Source organism: Zonotrichia albicollis, chromosome Z (assembly GCF_047830755.1).
Source record: "Zonotrichia albicollis isolate bZonAlb1 chromosome Z, bZonAlb1.hap1, whole genome shotgun sequence".
Lineage (NCBI taxonomy): Eukaryota > Metazoa > Chordata > Aves > Passeriformes > Passerellidae > Zonotrichia > Zonotrichia albicollis.
Genome location: NC_133860.1, coordinates 64,846,079 through 64,861,058, shown reverse-complemented (window position 1 = coordinate 64,861,058; position 14,980 = coordinate 64,846,079). Strand labels below are relative to the sequence as shown.

The window sequence follows — 14,980 nt, the reverse complement described above, 5'->3', positions numbered from 1 at the left end:
AGGCAAGAAGATTGGCTGTGCAGAGTGGAACGTGTCCTGCAGGCAGCGGAGGAAGGCGACATCCCCTTGGGGCCGTCCCGCCTCTGTGTTTGTGAGGGGCGGGCGCAGTTGAGGCTGAGGGCCGGGCTTGGACTCCGAGGCGTTAAAGGCCTGCCAGGGGCCGCGGGGCTGGCCTTGCAGTCAGGGCGGCCCGGCTGTTGCTGGCGGGTGGAAAACGCTGCTTCCAGGCCTTCCCCGGCAGTGTTCAATTGCAGCTCTAAAGCTCTTTGGCTTTGCACCAGCGTGTTTCAGTGGTTTCTCATGTTTTGGGGGCTGCCTTCATCCCGGCGTTCAGTTCCTGCTGTGGCCTGAGGCCGCCTGTTGTTTCAGGCCCTGAGGCAATTTGCAACTGGTTCAGCTCCTTTTCTAGCTGTGGGCAACATTCAGCTCTCTGAGTCAAACCTCCATGCCTATGGGCACCAGGCATGGTCCTTTCCTGGGAATGTTTAATTTTCTTCTACCAAAGGTCATATTTTCTCTTATGAACAAAAATTCAGTTGATTTTTTTCTGTTACCACTACTGCTGGGCTGCTGCCTGTGTTATGGTAATTACGGGTCCTTGTTGTTAATGGTTGTTTTTGCATTAGTAAAAGCCCTGGCTAGGGCGAGGTAATGGCCCTTCTCTGAGACAGTAACGGGTGGAGACCTTCCCGAACAGTGAGGAGAAGAGACCTGGAGAGGGGGGGTTATGCAAAGTTACTCCAAGGACCAGAATGCTTTGTGGGACCCCGACTCCAAACGCACCGAGAAAACCCCAAAAACAACAAGGCAAATAAGAGTTGAGAGACTGGAGTCATGTCTGGACCTGAGGAGCCGAGTGCTGAGCCTGCAGAGATGCGGGACACCTTCGGAGTCCCTCTCGCCCTGACCATGTGAGTCGTCCCCAGCGGTGAGACAGAGCCGACTGGGGCAGGAGGGACGACAGCTGATGGGGACACCACGCTCTGAAGGCTCCAACGAGGACCGGATCCTCTGGCTCTGCTCCTAGTGGACAGAGCTGCGCGTATCCTCCTCCTCTGAGTCGCCCTGGCACACGTGACGGGGACTGCAACCATGCCGAGCTGCCCAATCCGGAGCTGATCACTTTTAATAAAGACATTAAAAAAGGAGAAGAAGTCTCCTGGCCCTGTTTATTTCATTTTCTGCACAAGTAACTTGGGATGGTGCCAGTTTCTCTCAGTCACCGTCTCTCTTTAGGGCTGGACAAGCTTTCTGTGGAAGCTTTTAGCAAGTCTGTCAGTGGAGAAAAGTTCAGATCAGTTTCTGGGAGGGATTCCATTACTTTTCTACCAGAAAATAGCAGCGTTGACTGAAAACTTATTTCTCCTTTATTATGTCACGAGCAGTTCCTGCTGTATATGAAAGGTGCATGTCACCTCAAGAGTAGGCTGCTTGCTGTGCCAGTTAAGATGAGAGGCCCCAAAACGTTGCTCTATGAGGGGCTTTAAAAGGACTTAAACTTGTTCATGTATTCTGAGCTAGAAAAGCAGGAGAGATACTGAAGCGATGTTCTCAAGGGGTTGGAACAACAGAAAACCCTTCCCTGGTATCTTTTGAAAAACAGAGAATTTTAATGGCAAAAAAAAAAATTGATCAAGATTTAATCAATATAAAACATTCCCTGAAGCATTAACTTAGCCCATTCAACTTAACAAACTCCGAGTCTGGTAGATTTTAAATTTCTCAAAAATCTGAGAGGATGGAACTGGGAGAAGAAAGAGAAAATGACCAAAAAGAACCAACAGAGCTACCACTCGAGGTTCCAGTGCTGTTCAGCTGATAGAAATTCCAAGAGAAGGTGGTGTCAAGAGATGTGGTGGCCACACATCCGAGGTAAATAGCCTTTGGCTTTCCTGGGGCCTTGCCCCACATGGGGCTCCCACTCACCTGGCCATTTAGGAGCTGGGTTAGTTGTTGTAGTGTGTTTGGTTGGTTTGATCTGTCTCTCCCCCATTTCAGTATGATGGTTCTGTCCTCCAAGTTTTCCCCACTTCTGTTATGTCTATCATTTAGTTACCATGGTACTCCCTATGTTATATAATTTTCCCTCCCTCTATTCCCAAATATGTATAGTTGTTTCTCCTCTCTGGGCCCAGGCAATCACTCCCTACTCCTCCTAATGTTCCAGATTGTTCCCCTCTGTGGGAGATGTGATTGGCTGCAGTCCCGGGGCTCCTCCTATACTATGTAACTATTGGTTTCCCTTTTAAGTCTGTTATGTTGAGCTCATCCCCCGACCTTCTCTGATTGCTTTGCTGTAAACCCCTCCCTTGGTTTCCACCTCCCTTTATAACCTCTGTTCCCTCACTGCTCTTGGTCACTCCCTGCTGGTCCCTGGCACTTTCCCTTGGTTTTCCAGAGGCATTAAACCTGTTTGGATCCCAGGAAGTGTCCGGCTCTCCATTCTTCGCCTAATTTCACAGCTATCTCCGAGACCTAGTCCCCGCTGGCACAGCCCAAGGCCTCTGATGCCTAGGGGTGCCTGAAGCAGTCAGCCCTGGGGCCCTGCCACTGGGACTGACTCCCCCCACTGCAGTGGGCTGTTGGCTGCCCCCTCACTAGCCGGACTTAAGGTCTCAGGCCATGAACTGCTGCAGTTTGGGGCTCCAGACACAGGTGTGGAGCATTGTCTCCGGTGTGCCAGGGATCAGCGGCCACAGCTGGGCTGGGATGCGGGCCTGGGGGTGTGGGGTGTGCAGAGTAGGGCATCGCCTCAGCAGAGCAAGGCTTGACCTGCCCCTTTCCCCACCTACAAGCGCCTGAAAGGTTTTGAGGCAGCAATGTCCTCTAGTGTCTCACAACAAGGTTTCCAGGTTCCTGTGCTTCTTGGCTGTCAGGACTCCAGAGATTTGCGGAGGGATATTAAGAAACTTTCACTTTTACTGCTTCTAAGAGAGGCAGCATGAGGGTGGATTTTCTTTTCTGAGGCCTTCCTTCCTTCCTTCCTTTCTTTGTCCTCTTCTTGAGATAGTCCTTGTCAAGCCAGTCCCCTCTCACCTTCTCCATGACAATGTAGGGGGACAATGGAAAAAACAATCTTTGAGACTCTGAGATTGTCAGAGTTGCAATGTAGTGAGCAAGAATAACCCAAAAAGCAGTAGACAAGAAGAAGAAGATTGTGCAAAAGATGTAATGGCTTCACCAAGCAAGGTGAAGTGTCACATGGCGCCCCTGGAGCAAAGACAGGATGGCCAGGGCTTCCAGAATGGTTCTGCTGGTAGATTGGCGCTGCTGGTGCTGCCTGGAGCAGCTCTGGAGCGGCAATGGCCGCTTGCTGCTCCCTGTCTGTGGCAGTGGTGGTGGCAGTGGCGATGGTGATGGGTGTCTCTCTCTCGCTGTGGAGCTCTGTTTGGCACTGCTGCTGCCATCAGTCCTCCACGCTGGGCTTGTGTGTGGGAATGGGATCTGCCGCTTCGCTGCCTCGTCCTGCCACCCTGCTGGGCTGCACTTGGCTTGGTTGGACTCCCTTTGGGCTTGGCTGAACTCACTTGGTATCAGTGTCACCACTCTGGGTTGCCTTGTTCTGCTGGAGCAGAAAATCAGTCCCACATGCCACCCTGGCCCTGATGGTTTCAGCTGTGTGTCAGAGCTGTCACTTCAGTGCCACTCCTCTCAGCCCCGTGTCCTAAAATTTACTGTGGAAGGACAAAAGTGGGGGGAAAACATGGTGGTGCTGCGTTGGTGCCAAGGCCTCTCTGCTAGAGTGAGTCAGAGAGAAGGATCCTCCTTGAATTTCATGTCATGGCATTTCCCTGCTGAAATCACACCCATGGCTGTGGTGTAAAATGCTTTGAATAAATAGTGCTGAAAGATGCATGGCCTTGCCTCTGTACTGAAGCCCTCTGGTCCTTTCCTGGGTAGTTGGCCAGTGGCTTTCCTGAGAACGACCCTGGCGACTTTGATGAGAGACACTGCTTGATCCAGTTGTTCACAAAAGCAACTTAATTGTACTAGCAAAACAACAAACTAAACAGTGTGCACAGTACAAAGAACGAAGCTGAAAAAGCCGGGGTCTAGGGTCTGCAGCGATACTTCTACATTCCCAAAAGGGGAGGGGTTAAGGTGGGCTTTGGGGAATGGATCCGACAAGAAGGAATGATTAGAAATTTTACAAGCAAAGCAGTAATAATTATCCAATGGTAATACAGAGAAACCAGAACTTTCTAGTAATAATTTGAATAATTGAACAAGAGGATCATGGGTGGGTGTTCTGACTCACCCTAAATACAAGGGTTTTCGCATTGCCTCAAGTGGAAGTCTCCTTAGTTTTTCAAACCGGCTTCAACACTGCACCTGGGAGAGACCTCTAAATGTAATTGAAGTAGTGCTTCTCCTGCTTTCTAGAACTAAGGAAGGTCCAGCTGGAAGAAGCCTTCTGGTTTTTGCTCAGAAGCAATAAAGGCCAAAGAGCATTAATGTGATTCCTCACATCCTGGTCCCTTCTCAGTGCTCATTTTCTCAGTTTGGGCTAGAGGGGCTTAATGTGATTGTAATTTTAGATGCCTTGAGCAAGAGGTTATGGACTAGGAGGGCTTTTTGTGTTGCTTTGTAGCAGAGGAGATCTCTGCAGGGTATTTTTGGCATTCTCTGTAGAGGAGGTGGGGTTCTGTGCATGAACTCACAAAGCAGCCCAGGGCACTGCTATTGTGATGTCAGGGCCGCATGGCAGCGTTGTCAGGCAGAGTTGCTGTGCCGAGGCCCGGCAGGGCTCAGTGTGCAGAGCAGCTCTGTGCACGCTCACTGCAGGGGAACCTGCTCAGCGACGAGGTCTCTGGCGGCACGACTCTGAATATTTTTGTTTTCTCCCTACAGGCCTTGTCTGGTGCAGACTTGACTGGCGCCGCTCAAGCCATGGAGGGAGTGTGTGCTGCAGCTTTCACGGCCTTTACTGTGGCTTATTCTGGGTATTTTTTCACCCACCTGGCACGTAAGTAGACGTTTTTGTTCAGTGCAGCATATGGAAACCGAAATGCCACAAACAGGCCTTCAGCTGGATAACGCCCCTGCCGCGAGCTCCAGCTAAGAAGGGGGTGTCTCTCGCCAGTGGGGCGTGGGCAGCATTTGTAATGTAAGCCTGCAGGGGTTCCGCTCCTGCCGTGCCATGGCCTCCATAGGCAATGGAGTCTGGAGTCTCCTCAGTCTGGTGGCTCCAGCAAGACAACATCCAGGATGGGAAGATTGGGAGAGCTTGGCAGGAGTCCTTGTAAAAGCTGTGCACTGCTCTCCAGGACTGAGGGAAAGTCCCTCAGTTGAAGTCTTCTTGTCTGCATTCCCTCATCCCAGCATGTGCCTGCACGCTAAAAGAGCCGTTTGTTCTGTGATGAAATTACAGAACACGCTTGGAAAAGGCCTCTGAGATAGACATTTTAGAGGAGTTCTTGTATGCTCCCAGACACAGGAGCTGTTCCCCTGCTGTGTCACCATAGAGCTGCCACCATGGCTCAGGGGGACATGGGTGAAGCCTCCCTGGGGAAAGGTTTCCAGTAAGCTCATGGCAATGGCTGCATGCAATGTCTTGAGAAAACTGAAGTACAGGAAAGAGAGGAGCTGTAGCTGCTGCAGGCTGGGGTGGGGCAGAAGCACTGACTGTTAGAGAACCACTTGGAGATTTTCTCAGTCTCAAGTTTCTATGGGTTGAGTGGCCAAAGAGGACAAATGGTAGACACCAGGCAGGCAGTATTTTGTGCTGCTGTTGTCTTGCTTGCTGTGTGCCACAAGGGATGCTGTTGGAGGGATGTAGTGAAAGCATCACTACATCTGTCTTTGGGTTGACTTTTTGGTGGGCTTGGCCAGCACAGGCAGTTTTCTTACAGCTTTTTCTGGTTCTTTTTCCTTTGTGTGTTGCAGGTCACATCAGCCTTGCCTGGAGAGAATCCGGTCTTTGGGTGAGTGGCAAAGAGGCTCTGGCGTTGGCGGCATTTGACACTTGTGGAGCAAGCTGTGAGCTGGGCCTGTTGCAGTCCAGTGCCAGCCTGGCTGGATGAATGAAAGTACAGTCCAGGCCCTTTGCAGCAGAGGCAGCAGCAGCAGGAGCTGGAGAACCCCAGGCTGTTTTCTCCAGTTCCTTTCCAGAGCTTTCAAGCGGCTGAAAGCTGGGCTGCTGGGTGCTTTAAGCCATGATGGAATTTCTCCTGTGCAAGAGAGTGCAGTCCCATCAAATTGGCCCGTTTTACTTGAGTTTGAGCAGCTTAGAATCCCATTGCTCTGCAGATGCTTTCTCCTTAGTGCATCGGGCTCTAGAGCTGAATATAAAGAAGGTTACGTGTCCCTGACACTGCTGTCTGTCTGCAGAGCCCAAAAGGAACCTCGGAGCCTCCTGTGGCTGCATGTCTTTCTGAAGACGAGGCCAGAGGGGAGGAAGATGCCCAGCAAAGTGCCCCTGCTGCCACTGCAGGGCCTGAGCATCCAGCATCAGTAAGTGGCAGCTCTGAGTATTCCTGTGGCTGGAGCAAAGCATAGCTGCAAGTTTCTGATCAGACAGCACCTCCCGTGCCTGGCTGAAGATGCTGAGGGCTGGAATCTTTCCTGCCCTTCCCCCAGGCTGTGAGGCCTGGAAAAGGGGTGTGCAACTTGGATGTTTAGGCATCACCTTCCTATCGTTCTGAAAGGGGCTGTGATTTTTTCTTAGCAAGAGAAAAGAGGTAGCATTAGGATGTCTCTGGATGCTCCTGGGCTACAAGTGAGGCCCTTGGTGCCCAGGGGCTGTGCAGGCTCCCTGTCCCCAGTGAAGAGAGCAGTGCAAAGGTGCAGTTCAGAAGCTTGCAGGATATTTGGAGACACTGTCCCCAGGAGGGACCTGGCCCTGCACAGAGAGCAGCTGTCAGTAGCTAAAGGATCAGCTGAGATGCAGCGGGGCCTCTAGCAGAATATAGGAGAGGTTGTGAATTATAGGTTCTTTCCTGTCCCTCATGCTGCTGTGTGTCCACAGAGCAGAAGGGCAGCGTCAGCACCTGCTCTGGCTGCCTCTGTAGCCGAGGAAGAGGCTGAAGAGGAGGAAGGTGCCGATGCACCTGCCCCTGCTGTCAGCCCAGGGCCAGAGCAAAGATCATCAGTAAGTGCCTGCTTTGCTTAGCAGTGTCTGTGGTGTCATTTTGTGCGTGGTGTAAAAGCAGCCTTTGGATTCTGGGCCTTGAGCTGGAGAAGCGGGCTACAAAACTGAGAGGTGAAGAGCCCTGGATGTGGCCAGCAGCATCTTCCTAGGGGCTTGCATTTGAAATGGGATGGGAGGGGCATCTCTGCCAAGGAACATTTGTGACCCTCATTCATTTCTTGTCCCAGAGCTCCACCTCCTCTGTCCTGGCACCTGCAGGAGCTGCAGCAGAAGGCTCTGAAGGAGCCTCCAGTCCCCAAGCTGGCAAGTCAAGTGTGAGCAGCTCGTGCATCTGGAGCACGAGTAGCTCCTCTGGCAGCAGAGAGCAGCTGGGAGAGAGGAGAGAGGACAAGTGCCTGGCCATGCTGAGTAGGTCCTTTGTGATCCTTGTCTGCTGGAGCAGCGCCCTGTGTGTGCGTGTGTCGGCATGAGCTGTGCCAGCTCCTGTTCCTCCCCGGCTGAGTGCCAGGTGCTGAGGCCTCCACACAGGACCTGTTGTTGTGCTTTGAGGTGGTGAGGGGTCACCGGGCTGTTGCTCCTGCCTCTGAGAGCAGCTCAGCCTGGCTTGGCTTTGCCTGAGCTTCCCTGGAGGCAAAAGGCAAACCAGAGATTGTTTCTGGCTGAGCAGGAGGCCGTGACCCAGCCAGTGAGTCTCAGGCCTCAAGGAGCTCCTGCGGGGCACAGCCAAGGTCGTCTGTCAGACGAACTCAGCCTGTCCTAAAGGCTGAGGCACCTCATTCCTAAGGCCCATCACACTAGGTTGGAACATGAGCTGCTGCTCCTGAAAGGCAGAAGGCCATTGTTTAGGCAAAATTGTCCTGCTTAAAGCTGGAGATGGCGCTTCTGCTGGAAGCACTTTGCAGTATTCTTGCTGTGCTGCAAAGGGCAGCTGTTGAGAACAATGATGCCAGGAGCCAAGATGCCTTTGATGTTTGCAAGGATTCAAGGTTTGGCTGAATGTCACAGAGTGTTGATTGCCAAGAATAGGAAGGTTTTATTTTTCCTGCTGCCCTTAATGTTTCCAGACAACAATGACTTCTCTTGGCTACAGGTTTCTGATCCCCGTCTCCTCTGACTCTTTCTGCATGTGCTTTGGTTTTAGTCTAGCCTTTTAGTTTGGTGCAGGCCATCTGTGCTGCAGGGCTGCTTGTCTTGCTTCTGTTGTTTTTGAGGTGGTGGTGGTGCGGTGGTGTTGTTGTTTCCCGACTGCCTGAGTTGAAAGGGCACGGTGTGGCAGAGAGTGGGGCTGCCTTTCTGATCTGCTGCAGGGTGGGATCTCTTTTGAAGTGAGCATCTTTCCTTGGGATTTTTACAGAGATGCTGGTGAGCAAGGGAGATCCTGAGGCTGTATACACAGAAGTGGAAACTATTGGCAAAGGGTGAGTGCAGCCACAGCTCCTTCTTCAGAGGGAGGGCCTGTGCATTTTGCTGGTGTCACATCTCCCCAGAGCGACGTCAGGCAAGCTCCAAAGCTGTTCAGACACTGCGTTAAGATGATGCCTGATGATCTCTCAGTACTGGTCAACATTTATAGCTGTGGTTCGAAGGCATGGCAAAGACACCTGGATGCTGGCAATGTCTTTTCTGCAGCAAAGAGCAGCACCTGGCAGATCTCCTGCCCCTCAAGTGTGTTGCACCTGTTTGCCGCTTTTCCCAGCAGAAATAATTTATCATGGTTTAAAAGAACACAGAATGCATGGGCATGAAAAGAGGAGAAACTTTGTTGCCTCAAAGGTCAAGTTAGCAGCTGACAGCTGTCGGGGAACAGCTCTTGGTAACATTTCTTTCCAGTAGTTTGCTGAAAACAGGGTTCAGTGGTCAGGATGGCCACCGCCTAGTCTACAAGGCAAAAGCCAAAATGAAAGAAGCAGCTGTCTTTTGTAGCTGAGGTGGCACAAGACAAAGCTTCAGGGCAATGCCCAGTGCCAATGCACTCCAGAGGAAAAGGCATCATCTGGCTGATGGCAGACCCCTGGTGCATCCTGTCGGGTTTAGGCCTTTCCTGCAAAGAATCCACCAAGCCGTTCCCTTTGAAAGCCGGCTCTGCTGCCTGGAAATGGGACTGATTTGCAACATTTCCTCAGTGAGAAGCCAAATGTAGAAGAAGTCTGCAGAAAAGTCGGGTCCTCCCTGTGCCTGATGCATTGAAGAGAAGCAGCTGCCAAATGCTCTGGACCCAGAACGCAGCTGTCCAGGGATCCTGTGTTTTGAGGACTTCTCCATTTGTGTGTGCAGCAATGGAAGCCTTTGCCTGCTCTGGCTGTTGCTGGACACTAATTTCCTAGCAAGCTGAAGAAGGAATCTGTGTCTAGAGGCTTTCCTCCATGGCTGTTACATGGCTTCAGGCTTCTCAGAAGGCCTGAGTGGTGGTACTTGAGTTTGGCAGACAGACTCCAAGGAGAGATGGGAGAAGGCCCAACCGGCAAGTTCCTGGAAAAAACCCACACATGTACAGCTACAGAAAGAGAAAAGGGGGAAAAGACCCACATGAGAATCTGTCCTGTTCCATTTCCTGTTTGCCCAGGGGCTTTCTTCCCATTGGACGGCAGTGTCTTGCCCTTGCAGGGACTAAAGGACTTCTTCTTTCTCCGCTGCTGTTTTGTTTCTAGGGGTTTTGGCCTGGTGTGCATGGCAGTGGAGACTGCCACAGGAGAAGAGGTAAGCGTCAAGCAGGGCCGCAGCTTCTGCAGCTCTCGAGTGCCGTTCCCTCTGCTGTGAGCTGTGGCTGAGCTTTGGGTGCCAGTAGAGCTTTGCTGCAAAGGGAAATGAAGTGCAGAGCAGTGTCCGCCTGCCAAATAGAGTGGGGACAGATTTTGTCCTCCTCAGCTGCCCCAGGGAATGCAAGCAGGCCAGGCGGTAGCTGTCAGAGGAGGACACGCTGCCTGGGTCTTAGCGCCCAGCTGGTGTCTCAGGGCATGGCACTGCTCTTTGGGGCTGCAGGGTTGCTGAGTTCTCATTTCTGGCTGTCAGCAAGTACATGGGAATCATGCTGGTAGTTCTGTAGGCACCTGCAGTGCTGCCCGTGGAAGTGTGCTCAGAGAGAGTGGTCTGCAAGGAGTCTCTCAAGGGCCTAAGCCCTGCTCGGAGCCCGGTGTATACGCCTAGGAGATCAAGGCAGGACTTATGTCTTTTAGCAGTCAGGCAGTAATTTCAAATGTCAGTGGTGTGAAGGAAGATATTTCAGTGGAGCAAAATAATACTTCCTGAAGTGAGGAAGTGCAAGGATTGTCTTTGTTGGAGGCATTTTCTCCGTGAAGTATGTAGTATTGGGGTTGTATTTCTTAAAGGGAAGAAGCCTCAGAATGTTTTTAGGACAGCATTTTTTCTGTCGTGTCTGTAAGAGTTGGCTTTGTTGTTGTGCAATACAGAATGCCAGTGGTTGCTGGAGGAATGACCAAACACCCTAGAAGTGCCAAAGGTTTCCCAGCAGTTTTGCTCCATTTTTACCAGCACAAAATGTCTTCCTGCTTGCAAGAGGTGTGTGAATGAGCATGGCGATGATAAAGTAATACCTTGGGGGAAGACTGGCCCTGGGGCAGTGTGAGTGTTGTTAGAGCTTGGAGGTGGAGAGCTTAGAGCGTGTTTCTCCCAGGTTTCCAAGGAAGGCAAAGGGTATGTGGCTCTGTGTCCTGGGAGGTGCCCAAGCAGGCGCTCTGATGTCCTGTCACAAGGCAGCTTGGCCCAGCCCAGTACTATCATCCCATAATCAGTGTCTCCATGTTGCCCTTGTGGTCCTGTGCCACAGACTTCTTTGGTTCATGGCTTTCTATGTCGTTTTAGGTGGCCATAAAGAAAATTAGTCTCTTGCAAGAGAGCGGCAGCGAACTGTGCCTGAATGAAATCCAGGTCATGCGTGGCAATAAGCATGCCAACCTTGTCAGCTATGTAGACAGGTGAGTGGTTCTGCTGTTCTGCCGCGAGAGGTCATTCACATCCTGCAAGCCAGAGGTTCAACCACTCCTTTGGTGGCTGGCAGAGGATGGAGCTGTTCATTCCTGTTTCTGGGCTGATCTACAGCGTCTTGGGAGGAGATTGCACTGGGGCTGTGTTAATCTTTTCTGGCATACCGAGTCTGAAGGGCGCCTTGAAAGGCCGGACTTGGCTCCATCTTACCGAGCCAACAGCCTCAAAGTTCCTGTGCTCTCTGCCCGTGGTTTTCTTTGGTTTGGGGTTTGATTTTTCCCCCATGGGTCTGAAGTGCTGACAAAGCACTGTAGATTCTATTTCCCTTGGCCTGTTGTGTTGGTGTGGATACCAAGCAGTCTTTTAGACTGCCCAGAGTTCAAGGCCTGTAGAGCATAGTGCATGACTCCTCACTTCCTCCTGTCTTGCTCTGAGAGAGACGCAGAAACAAGAATGCATCGGGTGGTGCGAGTGCGCACATTCATCTCCAGGCTGTTGTTTCCTCCTTTCAGCTACCTGCTGGACGAGCAACTCTGGCTGGTGATGGAGTACATGGATGGAGGTTCCTTACACGATGTCATCAGGGAGACTTGTCTGGCAGAAGGAGAGATAGCAGCTGTCTCTCGGGAGGTCAGGGACGGTGCTTGTGCTTCCCATGGCTTGGTCGCGATGGTCCTTCCAAACGGGTGATAAGGAGAGGAGAGATTTCATCTCCGGAGCCTCCTTGCTGCCTTTCTCTTATGACTGGCAGTAGCAAGAGCATCTGAAGTGCCTGCCAGTGTCCCTGCCCTTCTTCTAGTGTGTTTGTATTTGCCTCTCTAAACACTTGCCTGGAGCCTGTGTGTGCTGCATTGCTGCATCCCTGAAGGGCAAAGGTGCTGGTGGTGCAACGTCAAACAAGTGGCAAAGACAAAGAGATACTTGCAGGACTCTCAGAGAGCTGAGCCTCAAAGGAGAGCCTTGCACCCAAAGTGCTGTTTGCAAAAGCATCCACTGTTGCCTGGCCGGGAAGAGCACAGCCACTGCAGCAGCGCTCCTTCCGTCTGTGGTTGCAGGGCAGTGGCCAGAGGAACAATTGCCCTTTCTCTTTGAGAAGCAAATGCACCCTCACTTAGAAAGGCACTGCTGTCCTCGTGTTGGAGCTGCAAGCTCTTGCCCTTTGCCAGCAGCCTGTCCCGCCATGGCTCAGCATGGCCCAGGAATGTGGCATTGTTGCAGATGTGCCACTTCCCTGCTTGTGGGATGAAATCCACTTAGGCTGGTGTTTCTTTTTCCTCTCTCAGTGCCTGCAAGGCCTGGATTTCCTTCACTCCAAGCAAGTGATCCACCGGGACGTCAAAAGCCGCAACATTCTCCTGAGTCTGGACGGATCTGTCAAGTTGGGTGGGTCTTGCTGGCCAGGCTGAGCCGTGGCAGGCTGTGGTGTGGGGCTGCCTTTGGGTGACTGCCGGTTCCCTGCACGGTGCCTGTGGCAGCGCAGGCTGCCCTGCTGCAAGCGCAGAGCACAGCCACAAGGTGCAGGGAGGTGTTGCTGGGAACAAGGGCTCAGGAGTGCCTTTGGCTTGTGGATGTGTCCCTTCCCAAGCAAGGCACTCACTGTCTAACAGCTTCAGGGCACTAAAAGCCACTGTCTGAAACTGGGGGCTTTTGCTAAGTGGCCAGTTCTGCATTTCTTTTTTAGCAGGCCCAAGGAATGGCAGCATGGCCCCTTTATGGCAGCTGGGTTCCACGTTGCCTTCTTGGACATGGGTACAGTGGGGACTCCTTTTGTTTGCTTTCCTCACTCACGCTGCCTCCTTTTTTCTCCTCAGCTGATTTTGGCCTTGCTGCTGAGCTCAGTGCTGAGCAGAACAAACGGAGATCAGCTGTCGGGACCACTTACTGGATGGCGCCTGAAATCTTCACCAGGAAGCTCTATGGCCCCAAAGTGGACATCTGGTCCTTTGGCATTGTGGCGATCGAGATGGTGGAAGGGGCGCCTCCTTACTGGAATGAAACCTCCCGCACGGTGCGCTGCAACTGCTCTCCGATTCTGCTGTCACCCAAACCAAATCTGCTCCCATTGCTCTGCCTGGCAAGCTTGCTAGAACACCTGCAAATGAGAGGTTCCAGGCTGCATAGTGTCTCGTGCTCCTTGTCCAGATCATCCCCTCTGCCAATTCAGTGCAGGAACAGCACAAAGAATCGTGATGCCTTTTGCTTGACGGAAGCTTTGCCTAAGGGAGCAGTGAGCAGTGCTGAGCTGCATTGTATGGAATAATCCTTGGAAACAGTGGAATTAGACCAAAGTTCATCCTCCAAATCCACCAGCCTGTAGAGCTGGTGTCAGTTCTCAGAGAAGCCAAGTGTGCTTTTGCTGATGGAGTTGCTCCTAATTTCATCAGCCAGTGAAATCAGGGGTGAAGGCAAGAGCCTTTGCGTATTGGACTGGCTAGGGCTGCTTTGGGTCCTTTCAGCAGGGGCTGGAAATGTATCTGCCAGGATGTAGCAGGGAGTGAAGTGCCACTGGAGAGTGAAGGCTGTCCAGGGGGGTGTGTGTGAGCAGTTTGGGGTGCGAAGGAGACAGGTAGAGTGTGGCATTTCCTTCCTTCTTCTCTAGGTACAAGAGCTGATCAGCAGCGGGGGCAGGCCGAAGCTGCAGAAGCCCAGGCAACAGTCGGCGTGGTTGCGAGACTTTCTGCACTGCTGCCTGGAGAGGGACGAGGACAGGCGCTGGTCTGCCCAGGAACTGCTGCAGGTAAAAGGCAAAGCGGCTGCAGGCTGCGCCAGCTGCCCGCTGCCAGGGGCTCCTCATCTGCTCAAGTCCAAGGCATCTGATGGGCCCCGCTCCTAAGTATCTCCAGTCTGGGGGCTTGCAAAGGAAAACAAAGGAGAATCCTGGCCTAGGATGCCTTGGAAGGAGCCTTTCAAGGTCACCTAGACCAAATCTCCTCATCTGGATTCATGGATTTGTGGGATTGGGAGCCATGTTTGCCTCATGTAGCGAGGTCCTGGATGTGGAGACAGAGGTGCCCACAATGCCCTCCTTTCTGCTTTCTGTATCTTTCTGGTAGCCAGAGAAAGCCTGTTTCAGCCTGTGAGGAAAGGTCAAGTTCATGTTTTCTTTTTCTCTTTGGGCAGCATCCGTTCGTAACATCAGCCAAGCCAACCTCTGACCTGACACCTCTCATCATGGCCACGCAGCAGTTTATGGGCAACAGGAGATACTAGCCCTGGAAGAGGCCATTGTTATTGTTTGTAGTTTGTAGTTTATAGCTCGTAGTTTGTAGTTTATAGCTCGTAGTTTGTAGATTGTAGTTTGTAGTTTGTAGTTTATAGCTCGTAGTTTGTAGTTTCAAGATTATAGATCATAGGTTGTAGTGTCTTGAGACTGGTAGTCAAAATAAATACCGTCATAAATAAAACCTTGACTGTGCTGGAAGCTTCCCTTTGTTCTCAGCCTCTGAATAAGCTCTAAATTTGCTTCTGAATGGGCAGGTGTTTCTTCGATGTGGGAAGACCCATGGATGGGGTTTGTGGCAGGGTTTGGAAGCCTGTTAGAAGGTCTTCTTCCTTCACTGCCTCCAGGCCATAACCTCTTGTAGAGATACAGGCTTGCAGCTGGGACTAGAGGAGCAGAGCAGTGGTGTCACTGCTGGGGATGCTGCTGTGGCTGTGGGCAGAGGGGGAGGGAGCCAGGCTTCTCCACGGGCTCAGGCGCAGGTGAGTGTCCAGCGGGAAGGCAAGTTCTGCCACGGGAATTAAGGCCAACATGAGGGAATGAAAACTTGTGCAGCTGGGACCTGCCTGAGCCACTGTGGAGGTCTGTGGGCCTGCTAGGGGACTTCCTGGGGCTGTGGCCTGGAAGAATGTCCCCTAGACTTTAACCTCTCCCATGGATTTCTGTTTATCGTTTCAAGATACGTTCAATACAGTGATTCTTGAAAATCGTTTACTTTGCGATGTTTG

The 14,980-nt window shown here is 51.9% G+C and overlaps 1 protein-coding gene across 1 annotated transcript; it reads left to right on the top strand.

Annotated features, from left to right (window-relative positions):
* The first annotated feature begins 4,701 nt into the window (after window positions 1–4,701).
* LOC141727254 (serine/threonine-protein kinase PAK 3-like) lies at window positions 4,702–14,242 on the top strand. The gene is made up of 13 exons (XM_074533614.1): window positions 4,702–4,966; window positions 5,887–5,924; window positions 6,331–6,453; window positions 6,968–7,090; window positions 7,318–7,498; window positions 8,445–8,508; window positions 9,739–9,787; window positions 10,910–11,022; window positions 11,545–11,662; window positions 12,316–12,415; window positions 12,844–13,040; window positions 13,632–13,769; window positions 14,153–14,242. The coding sequence occupies exons 1-13, from the start codon at window positions 4,702–4,704 to the stop codon at window positions 14,240–14,242; spliced, it is 1,599 nt and encodes a 532-aa protein (XP_074389715.1).
* The last annotated feature ends 738 nt before the right edge of the window (window positions 14,243–14,980 follow it).

Bases quoted from the DNA above. Each gene is read 5' to 3' on its own strand.
- LOC141727254 (XM_074533614.1), top strand. From the start codon at position 4,702: ATGGCAGCGTTGTCAGGCAGAGTTGCTGTGCCGAGGCCCGGCAGGGCT. The intron at 12,416-12,843 runs GTGGGTCTTGCT...TTTTCTCCTCAG, and splicing joins GGACGGATCTGTCAAGTTGG to CTGATTTTGGCCTTGCTGCT. The intron at 13,770-14,152 runs GTAAAAGGCAAA...CTCTTTGGGCAG, and splicing joins CTGCCCAGGAACTGCTGCAG to CATCCGTTCGTAACATCAGC.